At 34.1% G+C, this 15226-nt stretch overlaps 1 protein-coding gene across 1 annotated transcript; it reads right to left on the bottom strand.

Moving 5' to 3' along the window:
• Positions 1–12388: 12388 nt before the first annotated feature.
• On the bottom strand, positions 12389–14684 carry LOC149002248 (annexin D3-like). Its single transcript, XM_089138675.1, has 7 exons — positions 14670–14684; positions 13985–14108; positions 13699–13862; positions 13294–13521; positions 12897–13106; positions 12720–12809; positions 12389–12631 (listed from the first exon to the last, which is right to left on the bottom strand). The coding sequence occupies exons 1-7, from the start codon at positions 14682–14684 to the stop codon at positions 12389–12391; spliced, it is 1074 nt and encodes a 357-aa protein (XP_088994801.1).
• Positions 14685–15226: the final 542 nt, after the last annotated feature.

Here is a 15226-nt window from a genome sequence, read left to right as displayed (position 1 = left end):
TCCTCTTCATTGTATGTTACATTGTATTACACAGATGGGTATACTAAGAGAAGTTCCGTATGACTGGAGCGACTCCTCTTAAGAAGCTGTGGCGGCGTTAGTGGGTGATAGAGATGTATGTCATGAAGCCTCCTGTAGATGCTTGGAGTGCGCTTATAACACCCATTGACAACAGAAGGAGACAGATCGCTCAGCAATTTGAGAAGTCTTTAGAGCAAAGCTGGATAGCTTCATTGCTAGAACTAAGGAAATGACTTTAGCCTAGGAGAGAGCTCAAAGAATAAAATTTAACTAGTTTAATGATGCTTCCGTTGAACTCGATAAATTTTGGAACTTGATTTATTTGTTTCTTTTCTTTGATTCATCCTTGGAGTATTTGGACTCCTGTAATACATTTCATTTGATGATTGAACTATTTCTTGCTTTTGATTATTATTGATTGCATTTATTATTATTGATGATAAAACCGTAGATCCTGTGATGAATCGCGCCACCAGGTTGTCAGGTTGGACTGATACTGGCAGATGGGGTGTGACACCTTGCATACAGATAAAGACGTATATAAAGAGAATAATTTGATACGACATCTCATGACAAAATTTGTAAATACTTCTATAAAACTGAGGGCAATACTGTTCCCCAAAATTTAAAAATTTCATTCCTTGTCCTTTGTTTTCCTATTCATAGGTTCTATTATGACAAGTGTAAAGGCATTAGTGTCTTTAGATTATAGACTATGTTTAAGAAAATTTAAAGTTCATTGTTTATAAATAGATGTCCATTGTTCTTAAGAAGATACCCTGGTTCTTAGAAAGTCTTTGAAGAATTATAAGCTACTACGAAATGTGTCTGCGTCCTTATAAGCTAAATGTGTCTATGTAAACTTTGTTTGCTATAAATAAAAGATCTTCTATGGTAATAACTCTCTCTTTATCCCCTTAATTTTCTTTAATCTTTTTGAAAACTTGAAAGCGAACCCTAGTATGATAAAGATACAGATCTATGGTCTATTTTTTCTTTTATTCTCTTTATTTCATAGGGGAAGGATATGATATGGCATGCCGACAGTCGTGCCTCTATCATCTCTTAGGCATCTCTATAATTTTCTTTGCATCTCATGCATTATTAGAATCCATTTATAAATTCTTGGTTCATCTTGTAAGAATCCTAACATGCCACCAGTCACGCTAAAAAATGTCTATGTGAGAGTGTTCATGTGAACTGAGAGTATTCTTCCCTCACATGTTCTCACCGTCACCACATGATTGATCAAATACAAAATTTGACCTGCTGTTTAATTTGAACCATCTAATATACAAAAATATTGGTCTACTATAAATATATTATATCGTTAATGACCAACAAATACAATCTGATGTTAATGCTTAGAATTTTATGCATTTTATTGTTCTAATTTTAATATATGTCTAATCAATGTATAAGACATTATTATTTTTTTAAATGGGTGCAAAAGGGAGTTTTCGATATAATATACATACAATATAGACAAATTATTTGTGATAGTTCATGATTTGTTTTCTAATATTCATGTCATGACAAAACACAATTAGAATTTCAATTGCACTCTAGTAGCCCCTACCAATATAATACATTTTAAAAGACAAAAACAAGTTCAATGACGGAAAATATGTATTATACCTTATTAATTAAAACCCAATTGTTTTCACCTAGAATAAAATATTAACATAAATAACATTTACATTAGAACCGAGTTTAGTATAATTTTATTCTTCCAGATCTAATTTTTTTGAGTAATACCAACAATTTCGGCAAAATTCGAATTGAAAAATAAGATTTTAAAAAGTATAAAAAATGTATTACATTTTAGCAATGATTTATTTGTCAGTCTCTTTACAAGTTTGATTTTATATTCATTTGATTGATTGATTCATAAAAAATATAGATAATAGATACTTTGGATACATAGTTCATATCATTAGTGGTCGAGGCATCATCTTTATCAGTAATTAATATGGTGATATATTTCGATACATTGTGTCATGTGAAGAAAATTAATATGTTGATCTTGTCATTCAAATTTTCTTGAGAACCTTCAATTTTGAAATTTTATTTAGATGTTTCAAATTAGGATTATCGATCTATAAAAATTAAGTTTAGGTGCAAGAATGACTTGAATTGATTTCAAGTATTATTTGTAGTACGAGGCTAGTACACATATTTACACTCAGTTCAACTTGTTTTTTACTTTGATCATTAAAATGCACCTAGAACAATTTAATTGAAATTTTGATTGTAGAATGCCCTAGGTTAAGAGTAACGATTTGTGATCTTAAATTTATCACATTTAAAATATACCCTATTTTATTTAAAATTTGATTCTAAAATAACCTATTTAAATTGGATTAAATAAATAAGTCAAGAAATTTTTTTTTTTTGCTAAAACTTTAGTTTTATTAAAAGTTATATAGAAACTTACAATTGTACACAGGTTTAGAGGGACCTCAACACTCAATCCTCAAAGAATAGTTGCCCCCATTACACCCAATCCTCATAGGAACCTCAAGATAAAACCTATGTGCACACATCATAATTTCAAAACCGAAATTGAGGGTGACCAGAAGCATCCCAATCTAATTCATTTTTAATCATTGCTGGCCAAGGAACAATAACATCAGATGCTTGGAGCCTTGTTGCCGACTCGCAAAGAACGTAGATGCAATATTCGTCTCTTTGTAACAACGAAAGATTTTCCATTGTACCGTGTTCAAAAAACCCTTAAGACCCCCTCCATCTTTGAAGCACACACCACCACGATCACAAAAATAAAGAGACGAATAATGGAATGATATGTTGTGTATGCATCTAAGAAATCTAACTATGCAAATCTCTATTTAGGCATACAAGCATTAAGATATATATATCAACCTTCCTTTGGGTAGATTTCATCACTCGTGATCCCTCACGGATTGGCTATCACTTTGGAATCTCAGGGCAAGGGGTACGGTCTGCATCATCCACCGTGGCTGGGGTATAGGTCTACACTCTCTCACCACAACCATTGGTTTGAGTATTGGCGCATGCCGGAGGTTCTAAACCTAATGTAAGGTGTATGATAACACACTACATGTGGCCCAGATACCTTTCCTTGTGCATAGTGACTTGTTGGTCCGATATCCTTCTCCAACTATGATTGTGAGTCCTCACAGATTGGTTATCTCTGTTGGACAACATTTTTTAACCCTATGGTCTTCCACGTATGCTAGGGCAGATGCTCTCATGACTTCTCACGACACCCATGCCGACTTTTGGACGCCCAAAAGCCCAAGCCTCAATATATACAAACCTACCATTGCATGATAAACAGTGAACTTGTTTCTCCTCACAAATTGGTTACCTCTGTTAGACACCCACAAGACCATGTCACTGCCATCACGGGTCACTCAACTCCAATACCCTTGCCAAAAGGGTAGTAACATATAATAGGTAACCTAACCATGCATATAGACATCTTAGTCATGAAAGACAACAACTAAGAAAAGTGCAGAAAACATCAATGACAATAGTCTAGACCACAATCCTTGATGTTCAAGGATAAGGGTACCAATTCAAGTATTCCCCCAGGTCAAAGTCATGCCAATTAGTATCTTACATCATATACTAAAATAAAGCACAATAATTATCATTCATGTTTCACAATGAATAGTTAATCATTCCATAAACAATAGTTACAACTTAATAAAGAAATTTAGACATGCTTAAAATAATAAACCAATCAGCACACCAAAAATTAAGCAATACATGTAATTTTGTCCTTACTTGATTTAGTGAAAAAATACAAATAAATAATTAAGATCCTCAACCAAATATTTCGGTAGATCCCAATAAACCCTAAGTCATGTTCATAAAGTTACATTTTGGTTTAGGAATCAAATTGGGCAGGAACAACCTCAAAACAAGTTCTGTGAAACAATTGGTCGTTTGTGCTCGTTGCGTACTTGCGTGAGCCGGTTGGTTCAAGTGACCTCCACAAGCAACCATCAGGTTTTCTGGTAGTTTCTCAAGTTTGAAATTCAGAATTTTGATCATCCATCTTTGATATATTTTTGGGATGATCCTAAGACTAAATCACGTTCCTAGAACACCACACAAACCTCTCCAATCACGAGAAACAAAAGAACTAAATACAACATAGATTTAAACATTAATATCTCTCTCTGAAGGTAACCACCATTAAAATAGATATGAGATATATTCTCCCAACGATTTGATCCGGAACAGAAGAGAATATTATGGAAGATTTATAAGAAAACCACTCTCTTAAGAGAAGAAAATTAATAGAATAGGAGAGTAGTTAGCTTACCTTCTTCTAGGATCCAAAAGTTAACAAAGTCTCCACGATATTCTTTACTAAATGATGTCTTCCTCTCCAACATGTGTTCTCAGATGATGCATCCGTCCCCAACAATCTACAACATTAAAATAAGGATAAATATCACTTACCTCCCCTCTTAGTTGGACAAATAGCACTTACACCCCCTCTTAGTTGGATAATATCATTTACCTCCCCTCTTACCTAGCAAATATATCAAACACCTCCCCTCTATTAACTTTCTCGGTTAAATTTAATATTTACCGTTAAATATTTTTCTAAAACCCCAAACTACCCTTGACTTAAAATATATATTTTTTTATATTTTAGACCCTAAATTACCGTAATCACCCTAATAGTTGAAATACTAATTACCCTCAATTAAAATATTATTAAAAACCAAAACACGATAGTTAAAACCCCAAACTAGAACGTGTTTTTTTAATTGTTTGATGATTTTTTTTAAAAAAAAGCGTACGTTGGGCTTTTAATAATTAAAGATAATTTGGGTTTTAACTATGGTGTTTTGATTTTTCACAATTATTTTAATTGAGGGTAATTTAGTATTTTAATTTCTAGGGTGATTATGGTAATTTAGGGTTTAAAATAAAAAAAATATCTTTAGCCAAGGGTAGTTTGGGGTTTAAAAAAAAAATTAACGGTAAAAGTTAAATTTAACCGAGAAAGTTAACAGAGGGGAGGTGTTTGATATGTTTGCTAGGTAAGAGGGGAGGTAAGTGATATTATCCAACTAAGAGGGGGTGTAAGTGCTATTTGTCCAACTAAGAGGGAAGGTAAGTGATATTCCCTTAAAATAATGCAAAAATAGGGTTTAGGGTTCTTAAATAGGTGTCGGGGGGCAAAACAGGCAAAACAACCTATCTTGTTCCAAGCGCGACGGCCTAGGGTGGTAGTTGCTTGGCCAATCAACTGCCTCAAGCAACCACCACTAGTACTTTCCAGTACTTGGGTGGCTTGCACTCCCGAATGATCCCTAATACTGCTGCAAACTTAAACATCATGTGGAAGACTCTTACCTTGCTCATGACAACCTTGCAAAGTTGACTCTTTTGCACTTGATATCCACTAGCCCAATCATCCGGGTTCCGACTGGTTCTTCTTTCGGTTCCTAATAAGGTAGGTTCTTCACCATCTTCATCTAGATCCTTGGGCTCTTGGGTCAAAACATTGGCTTCGATTCAGATGGCCCACAACTTCTTCCAACTAGAGGCTTGGGGTACTCGGACTTGCAATTCGGGTTTCGAGTTAAGACCATGGGGGTTATTACACAACTAGCTAGGTATATAAATTGGTTTTGGGGATTATTATATTTAAATTTGATTAATTTTCAAATGCGTTCATATTCTCCTAATACAAATCTGTAAATTTAGTGTAAATAGATAAGAAGGTTCTGAACCAAAATCAAAGCCCTCTTAAGCTTTCCTTTGCTGGATTTGGTCTTTGGTGCCTATATTCCCATTGTAGTTCAAACGTAAGCTTCTCTACGGGCCTGTTTGGTTACATGAATCCAGAGATTTGAAATCTCTGGATTCATGAATCTGAGAATTATACTCGTTTGGTTGTAAAAATCTCTAGATTCATGAAATCTAGAGATTCACATTTTTACACTAAAATTGTGAATCTGTAGATTTATAGGTATGGGGTGAAACCCAGAGATTTAAAAAAAGTTATACATTTGCACATTCACAAAAATCACGTCGATCAAATATTTTTTTAGGATGAATCCAAAGATTTCATTCCACAACCAAACATCTAATTTTATAAATTATAACTCCATAGATTTGAAATCTCTAGATATGAAATCTCTAGATATTTGAAATCTCCAGACTCATGTGACCAAACAGGCCCTAATAGTCCCCCAACTCTCACTCCTTTGATGTGATTTGGAAAGCCAAATTATGTCTTAAGCTAGCTTCTGTTATACAAAGTCCCTTTCAGATTCCCCAAGGAACAAACACATTGTTATTTAGTAAGACGTTTATTTACACACACACACACATTTTAATGTATATATATTATGTCAATTCCTTGTGTATTTTAATGTATTTAGTTGTTTGTTAATATGAATTTTTATTGTTTTTGTACTTTGTAGATAGATTGGAGCATTGGGATCTAAAATTAAGAAAAAGAGTGGTTAGAGCCACAAAACCAAGTTTTTGGATCAAAGGAGGACTAAACCAAATCAAACAACTAGACTTAAAACTAGAGGATTTGATTGAGCGCCAATCTGGAGGATTTTCATAAAGAGTCTCCATTCATTGAACCTTCTTATTTGCAACTTATACCCTAATTAATGGTGGATGTAAATAAAAGATGGAGATTGTAAGATAATTATTTCTTTGTATTCACATAGAACCGACGATTTCCTTCTCTCTTGGGATTTAACACCTAAGGAAAAATGGAAACAACTAAATAGGCAAGGAGAAAGAATAGAAGTAGCTGAATTAGAAAGCAACTGAATTGGAATCAACTGCCTTGGCAAGGAGAAGAATAGAAATAAACTGAATAGGCAAGGGAGAAGAATGAAAACATTATAATTGGAAAGCAACTGAATTGGAAACAACTATATTAGCAAGGAGGCAAAATTGGTAAAATCTATATGAAGGATGACAATTTAGGAGAATGAACATCACACATCACAACAAGAGGAGACAACTACTCTAAGGGAGGAAGAGAGGGCAAACAATTTTGTTTTTCACTTTTCATTTCTTGTTCTTCTTTTCTATGTCTAGCTAATTTCGTTCTTTTCAATCGAGATTAATTGAGGTTTTATTTCCAGCATTCTGAGACTCAGGGTAACTAATTCATTTATTAGATTCTTGATATTTATATATTGTCTATGCTTCATCATATTATTGTATTAACTGTTAGACAAGAAGGCTTATTGTTTGATGATTGATTTCAGCAATGAGTTAATTAGAATGATTATCTATTGATTGATCTATTTAAATGACAAATATCATCGAAAGATAATCAATCCCCTTGAGCATTTAATATGAAAGTATATATTCTAATTTAAATAAACAAGACATTTCGGATTTACTGGCTAGTGATTGGGTCTTTGGTACTTGATGCAATTGATAGACATAACTTATAGGACTGATATGAAAGTTGTTGAGAAGGTAGGAAAATATTGGTTGATGATTATAATCAATTTGCACGAAAAACAAAAGAACTAAATACAACATAGATTTAAACATTAATGTCTCTCTCTAAAAGTAACCACCATTAAAATAGATATGAGATATATTCTCCCAACGATTTGATCCGGAACGAGAAGAGAATATTATTCTCCTTCTCCAATCATCTTCCAACAAAGATTTATAAGAAAACCACTCTCTTAAGAGAAGAAAATTAATAGAATAGGAAAGTAGTTAGCTTACCTTCTTCTAGGATCCAAAAGTTAACAAAGTCTCCACGAGATTCTTTACTAAATGACGTCTTCCTCTCCAACATGTGTTCTTTGATGTTGCATTTGTCCCCAACAATCTACAACATTAAAATAAAGGTAAATATCACTTACCTCCCCTCTTAGTTGGACAAATAGCACTTACACCCCCTCTTAGTTGGATAATATCATTTACCTCCCCTCTTACCTAGCAAATATATCAAACACCTCCCCTATATTAACTTTCTCGGTTAAATTTAATATTTACCGTTAAATATTTTTCTAAAACCCCAAACTACACTTGACTTAAAATATATATATTTTTTATTTTAGACCCTAAATTACCGTAATCACCCTAATAGTTGAAATATTAATTACCCCCAATTAAAATAATTATTAAAATCCAAAACACGATAGTTAAAACCCCAAACTAGAACGTGTTAGTAGTACGTGTTTTTTTTAATTGTTTGATGATTTTTTTTAAAAAAAAAAGCGTACATTGGGCTTTTAATAATTAAAGATAATTAACTATGGTGTTTTGATTTTTCACAATTATTTTAATTGAGGGTAATTTAGTATTTTAATTTCTAGGGTGATTATGGTAATTTAGGGTTTAAAATAAAAAATATCTTTAGCCAAGGGTAGTTTGGGGTTTAAAAAAATATTTAACGATAAAAGTTAAATTTAACCAAGAAAGTTAACAGAGGGGAGGTGTTTGATATGTTTGCTAGGTAAGAGGGGAGGTAAGTGATATTTTCATTTGCCCACACTAGCTGATCCATAAAAGAGTTCTAGTAACCATATATTACCCATATCATATCGGACCAATAAGAAACCAAATCAAAGTGTAACACAATCAATGAAGCCCACCTTATGTGGAATATTCAATTAATATTCTAACATTCTCTCACTTGGGCTATATTGATTGTGACACAGTCGAGTAAAACAAAACATCTCATTTGTTTTAAGAAAACATTTGAAAAAGATACGTTGAAAACATTTTGACCTTTATGTGCACAACTTTATATTGGTCCGAGGATAATCCTAGAGCTCAATCCCTTCACGTAGAGCCTTAAGTACCGAATTATGGCGGTGATTGCATCTTTTATGCAACACCCATGGTCACAAATACTCTTAACTTCTTGAAAATGGATGCAATATGGTAGTGTGGCAACTAATGACACTTTATAGAAATCCTCATGTGTCATTCCGTGGTGTAAGTGTTGTTTGTCCAACTAAGAGGGAAGGTAAGTGATATTCCCTTAAAATAATGCAAAAATAGGGTTTAAGGTTCTTAAATAGGTGTCGGGGGGGCAAACAGGCAAAACAACCTATCTTGTTCCAAGCGACGGCCTAGGGTGGCGATTGCTTGGCCAATCAATCGCCTCAAGCAACCGCCACTAGTACTTTTCAGTACTTTTTCAGTACTTGGGTGGCTTGCACTCCTGGATGATCCCTAATACTACCGCAAACTTAAACATCATGTGGAAGACTCTTAGCTTGCTCATGACAACCTTGCAAAGTTGACTCTTTTGCACTTGATATCCACTAGCCTAATCATCCGGGTTCGGATTGGTTCTTCTTTTGGTTCCTAATAAGGCGGGTTCTTCACCATCTTCATCTAGATCCATGGGCTCTTGGGTCAAAACATTGGCTTCAATTCGGATGGCCCACAACTTCTTCCAACTAGAGGCTTGGGTACTCGGACCTGCAATTCGGGTTTCGAGTTAAGACCATGGGGGTTATTACACAACGGAGCTAGGTAAATAAATTGGTTTATGGGATTATTATATTTAAATTTGATTAATTTTCAAATGCGTTCATATTCTCCTAATACAAATCTGTGAATTTAGTGTAAATAAATAAGAAGGTTACGAACCAAAATCAAAGCCCTCTTAAGCTTTCCTTTGCTAGATTTGGTCTTTGGTGCCTGTATTCCCATTGTAGTTCAAACGTAAGCTTCTCTAATAGTCCCCCAAGTCTCACTCCTTTGATGTGATTTGGAAAGCCAAATTATGTCTTAAGCTAGCTTCGTTATTCAAAGTTCCTTTCGGATTCCCCAAGGAACAAACACATTGTTATTTAGTAAGACGTTTAATAAAAAAAATAAAAAAAAAAAAAAAAAAATATATATATATAAATATATATATATATACATATATATATATATATATATATATATATATATATATATATATATATATATATATATATATATATATATATATATATATATATATATATATATATATATATAAACATTGTTATTTAGTAAGACGTTTAATTACATATATATAATGTCAATTCCTTGTGTATTTTAATGTATTTAGTTGCTTGTTTATATGAATTTTTATTATTTTTGTACTTTGTAGATAGATTGGAGCATTGGGATCTAAAATTAAGAAAAAGAGTGGTTAGAGCCTTTGGATCAAAGGAGGACTAAACCAAATCAAACAACTACACTTAAAACTAGAGGATTTGATTGAGCGCCAATCTGGATGATTTTCATAAAGAGTCTACATTCAATGAACCTTCTTATTTGCAACTTATATCCCTAATTAATGTTGGATGTAAATAAAAGATGGAGATTGTGAGATAATTATTTCTTTGTACTCACATATAACTGACGATTTCCTTCTCACTTGGGATTTAATACCTTAGGAAAAATGGAAACAACTGAATAGGCAAGGAGAAATAATAGAAGTAGCTGAATTAGAAAGCAACTGAATTGGAATCAACTGCCTTGGCAAGGAGAAGAATAGAAATAACTGAATAGGCAAGGGAGAAGAATAAAAACATTTTAATTGGAAAGCAACTGAATTGGAAACAACTGTATTAGCAAGGAGGCAAAATTGGTAAAATCTATACGAAGGATGACAATTTAGGAGAATGAACATCACACATCACAACAAGAGGAGACAACTACTCTAAGGGAGGAAGAGAGGGCAAACAATTTGTTTTTCACTTTTCATTTCTTGTTCTTCTTTTCTATGTCTAGCTAATTTCGTTCTTTTCAATCGAGATTAATTGAGGTTTTATTTCCAGCATTCTCGAGACTCGGGGTAACTAATTCCTTTATTAGATTCTTGATATTTATATATTGCCTATGCTTCATCATATTATTGGATTAACTGTTAGGCAAGAAGGCTTATTGTTTGATGATTGATTTCAGCAATTAGTCAATAAGAATGATTATCTATGGATTGATCTATTTAAATGACAAATATCATCGAAAGGTAATCAATACCCTAGAGCGTTTAATATGAAAGTATATATTCTAATTTAAATAAAGAAGACATTTCGGATTTACTAACTAGTGATTGGGTCTTTGGTACTTAATGCAATTGATAGACATAACTTACAGGACTGATCTGAAAGTTATTGAGAAGGTAGGAAAATATTGGTAGATAGAGGACTGACTCTTGATGACTATAATCAATTTACGCGAAAATAAAAGTATTCATGTTAGGTTTTTTTATTAAAAATCTATATTAAGTTTCAAAATTAGTTTTTGCATTTCTTTTATTTAATTATTTTGTTAGTGTGTGGGACCCATGAGGTAAAGGTGGTAATGAGGCACTATGAGTAAAGGAGGCCTTTTATGACCTTGGTTATGAGGCTCTTCATGACATTGGTCATGGGTCTTAAAGGTCTTGATCATGGTGGTGTGGTGGAGTTATTTGAAAGGTGGAATTTACTTCAATTATAACTCTTGACCATCAATTCTCATTTCAACTTCATGACCATTCATGGCCATGGGTTAAGGTTATTGAATGGATTAAATCCAATTCATTGCCTAAGAATCCTAAGGGGTGTAAGGTGAGGTTTGGGCCTATATAAACCCAACTTTTCCTTGCATGTGGTGTGCAATTGAGACACTCCTCACACTTGCATAATTTGTGTTACAAAGTTAATTTCTTTCTTTGAATTTGTCTATGTGTTGTGCTCTAGCTTTTGGCTCTTTGAAGGGACTAGAAGAACTACCTTATCTTCTAGTTGGAGGTTGCTTTATCTTGGAGGTGGTGGTGCGAAGAACCCTTGGTAGTAGGGTGCATCAATTACGTTAAAGACAGCACTCAAGGTGTGACTCAATCTCATCGATCGGTGGTTCGTTCGGTTGCAACTTCAAACTCTCCAGATTGGCTAAAGATCTTCATCTCTCAATTGTATTGCAATTTCATTTTTGTGTGTTTGAAGAATTTGTAATACAATTACCCCAACAATTCATCTATCTTTTGAGTCAATGATCAATTAAATGAATTAGGATTGAAATTACTTTTTGATTGGAAGTTTTACCATATTGGTTTTCTCCTGAATTTTTCTTGTTGGTTAAATTGCCCTTTGATTCATTCTTTGGTATCTCAATACAAAACACCCCATAATTTTCCTAAAGAATATATCTTCACCAATCTTTGTAGATTCAATCAGAGAAGGATTATTTTTGGTGGATTCGACACCCACCATTATCGGAGGGTTAAACTATTCTATTTGGTTTCATCATTGACCGTAGGAACGTTATGCATGTTACAGGAAAAAGACTTACTGAATATTGATGATTCAAACTCTTGTACAGGAAATTGTTATAACAGGTTCATGAGCTAGCTAGCATCAGAATTGCTAACTGCATTTTATCCACAATATAGACACATTAGTGTTCTAGTTTTGGTTCTAATCTTTCCTCCAAGCAAAGTAACTAAGAAATCCTTGTAGTCTCCTGATGTATCATCAAAGACTGCATTGTCAAGGTTGTGTTTGTAGGTGTTGAAGTACTCTGCTCTGATCTTCATCATATCTATTTCAGCCCGGCATACGATAGCTCTAGTTAATGAATCCTCATCAGTTCCAATTCCTTCAATCGATTTTCCCACCACCTACCAATAATTCATAACAAACTATTTAGATAAGCTTAATAAACGGATAATCAAGGAATGTAAAGGAAATTAATTTTCATATGCTTGCCTCAGCAAAGTGTTTCTCAGGAGTGTCCATACACAAAATTGCCAATCTTAAAATGGACTTAAAATCACCAGTACCAGTGCTCTCTATATCCTGTTAATGAATGGATTTATAGAGCTGTTAGTGAAAATCTTAGAAGGCAACAGCAGATAAGATGGCTGTTGATACTGAATGGCATACCTGGAGAATGGAGCTCCCATAGTTTTGTTTGTAACATTCAAAGGTTGCTTTGAGTTGATACATATTTCTGGTACTGAGCATCAATAGCACTTCATCATGATAGAACTCATTCTGAATAGCAACATGAAGCACAGCAGAATCTGAATTTGCAAGATCTCTATCCACCAGTTTTCTGTCATACCTATAGGAACTCACTAAGAGCAGAAGTAACTGCAAGAGCCACATGAAATAACCCAGTTAGACTCATCAAGCTCAGCCAAAGTACTAGCAGAATATATTGAAACTGGATTGTTCAAAAGGGAACTTAAGTTAATCTAGGCAATATTATTCCATAGAACTTAGCTGGGAAGACCTGGAGTCTTTGTATAGCTTTGGGTTTCTGATGGGCTTGGATTACCTTTCTGAGAGGCAAGAAGGACACATTGGCTATGATGTCTTCTTCAATGGAGCAATCAAAGAGGGAACAATATGCTTGCCTAACAGCCATCAAATGTTGTGGAGTTGATGCACAGGCAATCTCTATGATCACTTGGTGATGATGAACACCTTTCTCATTCTTCAAGCTTTTATTGGCCAATTTTGCATCCCTTTCAGAGGGATCCAGCATCCACAAAATCACTGCATTCTATTTGTAAGTATTACAATGTTTGTGTTAAATTCGAGCACAGGCAGCCAAGATGTCCTACTTTAAGTCGGTTTAATTACAAACAGAAGAAGAAGAACCCATTTGGGTTATCATCAGCAATTTGCTAATGCCTACTGAAACAAACAGGAAAAAAGAACATAGTTTCCTCTGACGAACCTTAAAATCAGAATAAACCAAGTAGTCATGAGGGAGCTTGGAATTGAGAACATCGATGAGCGACTTCTTTTGAAGATGCTGATAAGTCTCTCTGATTTTGTTGCGCTGGTTGGCATTTCTGCAACCCAAGATCTTTATGATCTTCTTTGAATCTGTCCTAGACACTACATTTCATGGTTCAGGGTGGAAACAACAAACAGTCGATCGTTAACTCTAACAGAAACATGATTTGTACCCAGTAGAATAAAAGAAAGAGAACTGGAAAGGAGGAAAAGAGAAAATAAACCTCCAAAAGCTTCTTCAAGATCTTTGCAGTCTTTTTCTGGACTAGGAACTACTTCTGGTACTCTGAGGCCATTTTGTTCTCCTTCTTCCTCGGTTAAGAGATCAGAGTTTGGTTGAAAATCAAACTATATGGAGGAACATTGAGAAAGAAGGGAGACATTAGATTCTACTAAATTAATTCATAGAAGGAAAGCATAAAAAATATACCATTAATGTACTAAAGCTGTAATTCTTGGCATATTAATTACTATAATTTTCCATTTCATTTTCATTACTCCATTTTAGCATATTTAAAGTATCCTACGAAAACCATACGATGTTAGCTGATAAGCGTGGATCCATATTGAATATAGCCTTATGATACATATTGATATATATTTTTTGGGTAATTTTCATCTGGACCCCTTGAGGTTTGGTCCAGGTCACTTTTAGTCCGAAAAAAAAATTCTCTTTGCATATGGCTCCCTTGAGGTTTCTAAAAATGACTATTTAAGGACAAATCATAATTTGATGACCAAAATACCCTTATGGTGCAATGGTCAAGATTGTACCATTTATGTCATTTCGATCTAATAGTTTATATTAAAAAGACAAATTATAATTGTAATTTTAACCTTTTTATTTTATATTGAAGGGTCTTAAGAATTCAAATTTACAAACTTATACCCTTTGATTAAAACTCAAACAGTGGAAGAAGCCATTTACGACATCAATATACACAGATGGCATGTGATTACTCTTTATCAAGAATAGAAAATAAAAAGGCGAAAGACAGGATCTCACAGAAGGCGAACAAAATACCTGCTTTGCTAGTGATACGGAGAGATTATGATCAGACCGGGTTCATACCTGGTCCGACCCTCGACCCCGGTCGAGACGGAGAGAACCGACTCGCTCCCGAGCGAACCGGATCCAGAAGATGGCTTGCTGAAGAAGAAAGCTTATACGGCTGCAAGCGTGCCCTAATCCTACTTATGGATTAGGGTAATCACCCTAATGATAGCAGACTCGAATTGACGGCTGCGGATAATCATTAGCGAAGGGATAATCATCACATAACCTAAAGGTTATCTCAGGAGTCCTCTACTAGTCCAAACTAGTAGAAGTCTATTGCTCAACGGATCTAACTGTTAAGATCCAACGACTACCCGAAGAAGGCTCAAGTGCATCCAACGAAGGAGATTCGAAGGTACACTCTATATAAACCTCACTACCATACAAGGTGAGGAGATCAGAAAAAAGA

This window comes from Hakea prostrata, chromosome 10 (assembly GCF_041222555.1).
Source record: "Hakea prostrata isolate BN-2017 chromosome 10, UWA_Hpros_2, whole genome shotgun sequence".
NCBI classification, from domain to species: domain Eukaryota; kingdom Viridiplantae; phylum Streptophyta; class Magnoliopsida; order Proteales; family Proteaceae; genus Hakea; species Hakea prostrata.
This window is presented reverse-complemented; position numbering and strand designations above follow the sequence as displayed.

Bases quoted from the DNA above. Each gene is read 5' to 3' on its own strand.
- LOC149002248 (XM_089138675.1), bottom strand. The intron at 13,107-13,293 runs GTAATCCAAGCC...TGGCTCTTGCAG, and splicing joins CCTTCTTGCCTCTCAGAAAG to TTACTTCTGCTCTTAGTGAG. The intron at 12,632-12,719 runs GCAAGCATATGA...AATTATTGGTAG, and splicing joins CTGAGAAACACTTTGCTGAG to GTGGTGGGAAAATCGATTGA.